Below are 10,610 nucleotides of genomic sequence, written 5' to 3' on the forward strand. Positions count from 1 at the left end.
TTGATTGAATCCATGAGGCCATGTATCTCAAAAAGATGTCCAGATCCTCCAGAAGTAAAACAGGCCCACAGCAGTATATTTATTATTTAATTGTACACATGGGGTACTATTTTATGCATGTGTGCACCAAACCATCTGGTGGGTTTGCTGCCAAAAAGCTCTTTTTGTTTCAGTCGTGTCTGTCAACTGAATATGCTGGAGTTTGTTTTTGGAGGAGAGCAGAGGATTTTTCCTTTCTCAAACAACTTGTGATGTAGGTGCCATTTTTTTTTTTTTTTTTAATTTATTTAGTTTTTTTTTTTTTTAAGGCTTTCTGACCGCAATACTCAACTAATTTCTCCAATTTTCCAGCTGTGATCCTTGGAGAGTCTTTGGCCACTCGAATTATCCTTGTTACTTGTATTAAGACAATGTAGACATGTGTTATCTTCTAGACAGATTCATAATATCTCCTGTTTTGGAACTTACCATCTTATCATTTGGAACGACTGAAACAAAAAGAGCTTTTTGGCAGCAAACCCACCAGATGGTTTGGTGCACACATGCATAAAATAGTACCCCATGTGTACAATTAAATAATAAATATACTCCTGTGGGCCTGTTTTACTTCTGGAGGATCTGGACATCTTTTTGAGATACATGGCCTCATGGATTCAATCAAATACCAATAGATTAAAAAATCAAAATCAAAACCTGACTGCCTCTTATAGACATCTTATAATGAGCCATGGTTGGATCGTCCATCAAGACAATGATCCAAAACAAACATCAAAACCAACACAAAAATGGGCCACTGATCACTGATCTCTTCAGGATTTATAGGAGAAGAGCTGTTATTCTGGCAAAAGGAGGTTGCAAAAAGTATTGAATAAAAGGGTGCCAATAATTGTGGCTAATGTGTATTGGAGAAAAACATTTCTTAATGAGATTTCTCCCACATTTTCCAATAGTTTTACTTCAATGAAAGGTTTGATTTTTGTGATTTTTTAAAAAGAGCTCAAAGGGATTAATGCATATCTTTCTTCACAGGCTTCTTTGTTCATTCTTCGTTCCAATGATTCTGACCAGGACTGTTTCTTTTTTTAAGTTGCGTTACCTCAGGGTTGACGAGTTGTTCCCGATTCTGCACCAGGCCCCAGGGAGCGATGCCAATAAGTACCACTTTACTGAGAGTGATAGAAGACGTTGCGGTGGTGTAATCTTTCACAGCTTGTCCTACACACCTACCGAGGCCTTCCATCAACCCTCCGGTTATGATCCACGCACCTACATGTAATGTATAAGGTGTTTGTAAGCCACATACAAAATCTACTTTTTTTATTTAATTGATGATATGTACTACCCAAAATTCTTATGAATTATTATTATATTTTATTGTTTATTATATATTTGTGCTGCTTTTCATAGTTATTTTTATGTAAATATTTTGTTTTACCTGTCAGAGACCCAAACACTCTAAAAATATGAATTATGTAATATTCAGTTATTTATATTCATTATTATTATATTTCCATTAAATTGCTTTGTGCATAATTTTAGTGAAACGTAATTATTATTATTATTATTATTTTACTATATACACACAGAGAAGAACTTGCTGGGCGACTTTCCAGACATATACCAAATAGTCGTGCAGGAATTTTTGTCCTGGTAACTGGGTTAATAACTTGCAGTTACTCTAGACCTGAATGTATGATTCATATTCATACTTCTTGCATCTTGTCAATTTACAATAGAAGGCAGAGTTGAAGTTTGCTCTAATCACTGTGATCATGCAATTTTGTGATCATGACATTTACAAACAAAGAGTCGCATGGCAAACCTTTTCACAAATTACAGTCTGGCAGTAAATCAGAACTTCTACTCCGATATCACAACTTTAACACAGTTGTGAAAGTAGCATAATGCAACCTTTGTATAGCATGGAAATGTATGAAAAACATGAAAACAGACATGAATAATATTCTGTGTGGAGAGAAGACGTCACCTGTACTCTGTGCAGCTTTAACCAGCCCCTGCCTCAGCACGTCTCGCACCCAGGCCTTGACCTCTGACTTTTTCTCACCACCAAACACTGACACCACCAGGTTGGGCTGCGGCAGTTTCCAGTGCTCCCTCATGATATTGAAGACCTTAGAAGAATCAGTGGTGCTGGAGAGACGCAAAAACTGGGATAAAGAGAAGGGGAGTGAGATCAAAACGGGAATCAATGGTGAGAAGCAACTGTAAGTTACAGAAACAAGCTACTGATTGGTTAAATGTGGTTATTTCTTCAACTTTGGGCAATTTTTTAATTTTGACCAAATTTAGGTTTACATGACAATGATGTACTAAAAATGGAAAAGTTTTTCCTTTGCATTTGTCACGTAGATCTCCGCTTCGTCATGCCCCGTGGCAATCTCTGATGGACCCTTGAAAGTTACATCAACTTTGCGCTGAGGCCGAATGGATCCGTGTTCACAGTGGGCAAACCAGGGGATAACAGCAGCCTTGTCCAGCCACACCTCACAGACGTCACGCAACGACACTTTTAACATAATCTTCTTCGTCATCGTCTGCAATTATGTGTGACAATTCCTTATGTATGGAGTTTGTATGTTCTCTCTGTGTTGACGTCGGTTTCCCCCAAAATCCAAAGATATACATGACAGGTGAATTGGAGACTGCACGTTTGCCTGTAGGTGTGAGTGTGATTATTAATGTGTGTGTGTGTGTGTGTGTGTGTCGTCCCTGTGATGGACCGACCATCTGTCCAGGATGTTTTCCTGCCTACGACCCGAGATGATGGGAAATACTCCAGTCTCCCCACGACCCTACACATGACAAGTGCTTTGGATGGATGGATTAATGGATGGATGGATTAATGGATGGATGGATGGGCTACTCTTCTTTTCTCACCCATGTCTTCCTTGATCCATGTTTCCAAACAAAATCATTCTGAAGCCATCACAATTTACCAAAAGATGACTGAAAAAAAAATACTACTGTAATAGATACTACAAAAAGGACACCTGGGTTGGCTTTCAGATTAAATTGCAATTAGTTGTGTTTGTATTAATTATTATTTAATTTCATTGTAAATATTCTGCAAAGATTTTATATTTCAATATAATTCCTTTAAAAACACTGATCATTCTGAAACAAGTTTCAATCCCTTAGAAGCCTATGGAGGAGTGATCCAGCTCTCAGATTTAATCACAAATATCTTAATTCGTGTCCCGAAGATGAACGAAGGTCTTACGGGGTTGAACAACATGAGGGAGAGTAAATACTGACAGAATTACTGAAAGTAATTACTTTTCATTTTTGGGGGAACTATCCCTTTAAATTGAACTTAAATTGTTAGATGTAAATTGACATATTTACAATAAACATCGAAAATCTGCATCAGTTTAAAGTTTTTTTTTAATTGTGTAAACCTAATAATTCCCTTGTGTCCTTGATGATAATTAGCTGTGCTGTTATATTACAACAATCTTTGCCTACTTGAATCCAAAATAAATATAGCATAATATTCTGATAAACACAAGCTGCAAAAATAACTTTTGGGGGAAACTTTTCAGTGCCTTTTCAATGAATTGTTGGAAAGGTATATACGGTTTATTTGTGTCGATTGCAAGTGACGTCACTTGTAGAGGAAGTGCATTTGACTGAGCGTGCAAGTCTGAGAGTGCAAGTGCAAGTCTGCAGCCAGACACTAGCGTATTCTCTATAATCTCTATTTTCCATGTGAACCAGATCACTAATATCTATAACTTTATAGCTCATACAGCTCAGATACACCCCATCCACAATGGATAGGTACTCACATAGCTGTGTCTCTTGCCGGCCCCAGCAAACTCCAGCTCTCCATAGGCGTCTGTGGGCTGTTCAGAGGAGTGCTGTGTGCTGTCCCAGTGACTGACCATGGCTGTGCTGAAGTGATCACCCAGAGCCACTGAGGGGTGCGTGTCTCGTGTGGACCCACACTGACACAGACCACCATTGCTACAAAACAACAGACGAGTTAGAAGGAATCTAACAAGACATACTGAATACTCACCAAGTCAGACATCTTACCTGAAAGAGTCCTCCACAAATGTTGTGCACACTCTCTTTTTAAACAAATCTGGAATCCAGCTCTAAAATCAATAAAAGAAATCATTTTTAACAAATGCACTAAAAACATGATAGCGAGTACAACAGTGGTCTTGGACATACGTTGACGATGTCACAACGTTAGCAAGATCAAGCTAGTATATAAAGCTGATCATATGATCTATTGAGGGAAAAATACTGAGTGCAATTTCAAAGCTTGTAACATTTCATCTTATCTAATGGTTTTGCGCAAGGAAGGTCAGAGTGAGTAAATCACAAAGCAAGGGTAAACAGCTCACTTTAACTCCTCTTTTAATTTCATCATTAGATCCGCACCCGTCCCTTTCATCAGGAAGGCAAGACCAAGGGGCGGCGCCAGATCATTTTTAATGCAGATGCTGAGGGGGTGCAGGATCATTGACAGGGGGAGCTGCGCAATTATATATATATACACACACACACGAATGTTGTGTGCAACATTCGTGCAAAACTTTAATAAAACGTAATAAATTTGCAAAACCTGGCCACTCAGTATTTAATATTCAATTATTTTATTTATCTCAATTAAAGTTTTAATTTCATTAAATTGAATAAGCACAACATTCAACATTTAATCAAATATTCTTAAATATTTTTGCATATTGACATTCATTGAACAACATTTATGAATTTTAGTGAAGGGCAATATTATGCCATCAAAAAGCACCCAGACTGGGGAATCAGTATCCACCAAATTGGTGACAATGATCACTTTCTATTAACAGTCTCAAACCAGGGCTGCGTTTCCAGATAATGATGGATCTTATCACTTACGAGCATTTTCTACGAGTGTCTTTACGAACGTTTGTGTTCATTTCACAAAAACGCACTTCGCATGATCATGCGCAGCTGTGCTTTAAGTGCTACTTAAAGGTGCTCAAAGCGATGTCACGCGTTTTTTAGGCCAAAACATTTTTTGTCACATACAGCAAACATCTCCTCACTATCCGCTAGCTGCCTGTCCCCTGAACACACTGTAAAAATGCAGACACCCCAATAACCGATAAGAAGGGTTTGGGGGGTTAGTGTGCGGATGAGGAGGAGGGGGGGGGTCTAGCTAGCCTTCGTTTTGTTTGACAATACTTTAAACGTCAACAAGAAGTGATGTCACCCGACATCGCTTAGAGCACCTTTAAGAGTCGCTGTCCGTTTGTCAAGTGCTGCTGAAATGTCACGCTCGTAATTGTAGAACACGCTTGTATTTTGAAATGTAAGATGCTTTCCAACAGGTGTTTTAACATTCGTTGTAAAACTGTGGACCTATTTTTCCAAACGCCTCACAACCGGACATTCTTCCAAAAACTACGATAAAACCTGTTGGAAAGCATCTTTTGCAGCGATTTTTGTGTGAGCATATCAGTGAACACCCCAGACCACTATCACAGAGTTTCACATCTTTGTAAACTAAAGTTTAATGCGTTTATATGAATGATTGTTCCAGTGCCCCTATGGAACCATTGTATAGGTGGTGGGGGGGGGGGGGGGGGGGGGGGCTAACACAAAAACCTAAAATTCTCGGGACAGCAGCACATGTCCAAATTTTAATCTTAACCGTTCGTTTTAATCAGAAACGATCTTAAAACAGGGCTTTACTTGTAAAACGCCGAACTTTAAATGAACCCATTCGTTAAAAACGCGGATTATTCAGTAACGAATCACCACTATCAGTTTCAGAGATCGTTTCTGCTGTGGTTTCACTGTGGAATTTTCATCGGCGAAGTGACGATAAACCAAAACGTAACTCTCAATGTTAACTTATTGGTCAACTCATTTATTGTTGCATAACATATATATCGCATTAGCAATTGTGCTGATATTTGGGGAAAACTGCGCTTTTACTTGTGATACATTTATTTTATATTATGTAATATTACAATAAGACAAAAACTCATCCGGGCAAAAATGCCCATGTAGACCTTGGATATTGGACCTTGATGTTCGTCAAAAAAAACAGTAATTCGGCCGGGGATTTTTACACGGGTGAGTGGTGGGAGAAAAAACACTGACATTCTGGATTCAGACTGCAATAAAATCACAGAATATTGAAAATACCTTACGACTCCACGAGAAACAATTACCATCCAAATAGTGCTTAACTCATAAACTTACTTCAGCTGCTTGCTTACCTTCTTCGACGTATAAAACACGCAGATCGGTGACGACCATAGACTGTAATAAAACGCCGCAGGAGGGTGAAGCTAACTGTGGGCTGCTGCCGCTGCACTCCGGGTCTTCCACGGGCACGGATGAAAGTGAACCAAAGTATTTAGTTAGTTTAGGAATTTTTGCATCCCTTTTCTGTCTTTCGAGTTTGTTTTTCCTTTTTTGTGCACCACTATCACTTTTTTTCATCATTTTTGCACTCTAGCGATTTATACCCATGTTCTATCTACATGAAAGCATAACGAAAATGGCGTCATGACGTCATGGCGCAAATTGTAGAGTTAATTTGATTGGGCGGTGAATTATATCAGTCAGGCACATTTTCCAATAACTTCTTGTTATTTTATTATACACAAATCAACCACCTATGATTTGACAATCTCATTTCCTCCAGCCAATTACGGCCCCCCTAATCCCGCGGGCCCTGGGGCTTCAGACCCACCTAGCCTTTATGTTAATCCAGCCCTGCCTGCAGGTGTCCTCATAACTCTGTTTTCTTACGATACACTTGGGGATTTACGATTACTCCAGAGCACTCGTAGACTTACGATGATTTTCAAGTGCTTCTTAAGTTACGATGCTTTTGGGAAACAGACCGTAATTTTAAGATCAGTCGTACGATCGTTTTTACGATCTACTTATGCTTACCAGGGATGGATTACTGACCGGACCCATTGGGCCAGTGCCCAGGGGCCCCTGACTACCAGAAGCCCGGGGGGGCCCAGGGGTTTAAGGCTGCGTGATCCAGTTTGGTTCAGAAAACCCATTAACAATGAAAAAAAAAGTGTATTACTGCTGTAATATATATCCCGTAGCCTACACGAGGCCTCTTAAACAAGGCTCTTGGACTATGAGGGCTCCCTGGAACGTACTGTTGGGCCCTATGTGAATATGAAGGCCCTAAAACATCTTATAGAACTATTGTCCCATCCTGTTTAAAATTATATTTATTAAAACCAATCTTTAAAGAGTATTGGAAGGTATTGGAAAAAGAGCTATTTATTAATACAGCATAACTGCCCATGTTCCCTAAATTGAAGTGAGACTAAATTTTTAAACGTTGCTTAATTTTTCATTTGCATAATTTTTTGTTGCCTAATTATAAATGATCCAACAAAATGGGCCTAAAGAGAGCAATATAGTATGTTTTAGCATAGTTATTATTTAACTTTAAAAAGTAAAAACGTAAACCCTTCATTCTGCAGTTGTTTGAAAGACTGTAAAAGATGCACCTTCAAATAAAAAAGGCAATTAAGCAGATTGTATATTGCAAAATACAGCTTTTTTTTTTTTTTTTTACTGGTCAAACCAAATTTTAGTAGCCACAGCACTCGAAACGACTGGTCCAATCAGATTGTAATACCTATGAGGGGTGTATCTCAGTTCTTCTAGATCCGGAGGCAAGAAAAGTTTCTACATTTTAAAGTTAAATGCATTAATCTGAACTTTGAGAGTTCAAAAACATATATGAGCTCAAACCCATGTTCCAGGCAGCCTATGAATATAAATCATTAGAAAGGATTGTAAAAAAATTACTTGCATCACAAGTGTATTATGATTCTCAAAACATTAGTGACCAAACAGAATTTCATTCAAGTTTTGTAACAGCATGTAACAATGTTTACATCAATTCATTTGGATAAATATCAGGTAGCCTACCGTATATACGTAGCTACATGTTAATTTTTCCTCAAGGAAAAATCTCTTACTAATGCTTTAAACATACAGGGAGTTTATATTATTATTAAAGGTTAAAATTAACAACTCAAATATAATGCGTTTTTTATAATAACATTTTAATATTTTTAATGATACGAGTAAAATTATAATATGTAATATTGTGCATATATTTAGCAAAAAATACTCCTCTCTATAGGCCTAGTTAATTTTTCTAGCTCTTCTTGAGGTCATTAAATGGCTTTTCTGAGGTAAATGCTATGTGGCATATTGTTCCCCAGTTGTTTTATTGACCGATTTCCGCGGTTGAAGCACTGATTGGGTGGTTACTTACAATGCTTATGGGAAACGCAGCCCAGGACAATTTGACGGTTGTTGTGGCTGACGGAAAATGCATCAATGATGCAATGATGAAAATGAATTGATTTGATTAATAAACTAGTGTTGGCGTGTCACTGTGTCTTCTGTACAGTTCTGTCTCAGAAGATTACAGACTAGGCTACAGTTGATGTGTAGAGTTGGCGATCGCCATCTCCCTAGTGAACACGCCTAGAGAAATGCACATAATGGATTACAGAGAGTACCCTATTTATTTTCGTTTTGAATTGTTTCCTTTAAAGACATATCAAGCTTTCTATAGATAGGCTGTATTTATCATGTCTGTGAGCATGGGCGGCACTAGGGAAGGGCTAGCAGTGCTTCAGCACCCCCAAGAAAGACCAAAGCACCCCAGCACCCCCACAAATTATTTCTGGAATCAATTATATTCAGGCTGTGTTATATGGAAGCCCTGAAACAAATGGTGCAGAAAAAAAAGAGAATACCTTCTATTTCGTGATAAGTCATTATTTCGAAATAATAAGGCGTTATTTCGACATAATTATCTGTTATTTCGACATATCTCGTTATTTCGACATAATTATCTGTTATTTCGACATATCTCGTTATTTCGACATAATAACGGGAAATTCTAATCTGCATTAAGCCTCATTAAGCGTTCTTATAAAGATTTTCTATGGGAGGAAAATCCTTAATAAATTAAACGCGTTGTGTTCATATTCTAGGCTCATCTGATTTTTTGTACATAGTGTAGCCTACTTTATTATGATTTTAGTATCATAATGATTAATAAATGCATGCACAATTATCCGTGAACTTGATCAATGTTGCAGATATGTTTAACAATGTACAAACAAATGCCTTTCAACTTATGTGTGCAAAATTCAGAATTAAATGAATGTGCAGCAATTTGTACAAATGAAGAGTCTGTAGGCCTACTATACATGTTGTAGCCACTAAATAAGCGCATTTAGTTTCATATTTGTTATAAAAAAAATTCCATCTATGTTGATTATGAAAAGTATACGCAATATATCGAGAGACATTGGGTCGACAGACATGATTTTGACCACTTCATTAAATTGTGTTTTGTAGAAAGCCTTTATTTAAAGAGAATTTCGTTTTGTATAAATTGTATCTTAATTGTAATACATTTTTCATCAACCAATTGCCTGTATTTAATTAATAAGAAGATTATCATAAGAAGATTATAGGCTATTGTCTGCTATATTTGCTTCTTATTAATTAAATTAATAATTCAGGGCTTCCATAGAACACAGCCTGAATATAATTGATTCCAAAGATTATTTTTGGGGGTGCTGTGGTCTTTCTTGGGGGTGCTGAAGCACTGCTAGCCAATTACATTTTTTGGTACATTGAAACACCAAAGCACAAACTTTATTGATGCACACACAGTACAATTAACTATTACTAAACAGTTATCTAGAGGAATTTGCATAAAAACCGTATAAGAATTTGAAGCCAACTTTAACTTCCATAAAATACTTGTTGTTCGTTTAAAAAATACAATACAGTATCTTAACGATACTTTGAACGATGCTTTAAAATACTGAATCTTTAAGAACACAACACATGACAGCTAAAGCGTGTTTGTAGCGGCGATAAAAAAATCAAATGCAAAAAAGCGCTTCTGTTATAACTTAGCCTTAGGCGCTACTATCAATTTTCTGACAGACCTACCAGATCTGTTTTCGGCATCACGGCGACTCCACCTTGTTCAATGTCCTTTTCGTTCATCTTGGTTTGTTTATGGACTTTATAAAGTCGCTGTTAGTTTGTAGGAAGTTTCACTTCAAAGCGCTCTGCAGCAGCGCGCAACGTCCATGCGGTAAGAGAAGAGACTGGATCGCTAATGACTGTTGGGTTACCTGAGAAAAAAGGTGTAACCCAGCGCTCGCACAGGGTGTGGATACAGAGGAAATTGTGTGTGTGTGTGTGTGTGTGTGTGTGTGTGTGTGTGTGTGAAACGAGCCGTGAGATAGAGACATACGGGGAGAGTGCGTGATTTGTGCCAGGGGGGAAGATCCACCCCTTGTTTCTGGAAAACCGTGTGTGTGTGTGTGTGTGTGTGTGTGAAACCAACTGTGAGACGAGAAGACATATGGGAGAGTGGGGTGATTTGTGCCAGGGGGGAAGTTGATCCACCCCTTGTTTCTGGAAAACCATAGAAGAAATTGGTCATGTGACCACATAATTTTGAAAAGCCATCCATTTTACCATATCCTCCAAAGAAAAGAGACACATGGCATGAGATGTAAGAACATTTTAGCTCAAAAAACAGTTTTTTTCCTTTC

The 10,610-nt window shown here is 37.9% G+C and overlaps 1 protein-coding gene across 1 annotated transcript in view; it reads right to left on the minus strand.

Moving 5' to 3' along the window:
* The window catches only part of LOC143718280 (transient receptor potential cation channel subfamily M member 4-like), a 49,481-nt gene extending 39,124 nt beyond the window's left edge, over positions 1–10,357 (minus strand). The window contains exons 1-5 of the mRNA XM_077209307.1: positions 9,997–10,357; positions 4,060–4,121; positions 3,810–3,987; positions 1,988–2,168; positions 1,097–1,266 (exon numbers count right to left, since the gene is read on the minus strand). Coding sequence (XP_077065422.1) covers positions 1,097–1,266; positions 1,988–2,168; positions 3,810–3,987; positions 4,060–4,121; positions 9,997–10,053 — 648 coding nt within the window. The 5' untranslated portion in view covers positions 10,054–10,357. The remainder of the gene's footprint in view (positions 1–1,096; positions 1,267–1,987; positions 2,169–3,809; positions 3,988–4,059; positions 4,122–9,996) is intronic.
* Between the last annotated feature and the right edge of the window lie 253 nt (positions 10,358–10,610).

This window comes from Siphateles boraxobius, unplaced genomic scaffold (assembly GCF_051911475.1).
Source record: "Siphateles boraxobius isolate OS27281-9 unplaced genomic scaffold, OSU_SipBor_1 61, whole genome shotgun sequence".
NCBI lineage: Eukaryota > Metazoa > Chordata > Actinopteri > Cypriniformes > Leuciscidae > Siphateles > Siphateles boraxobius.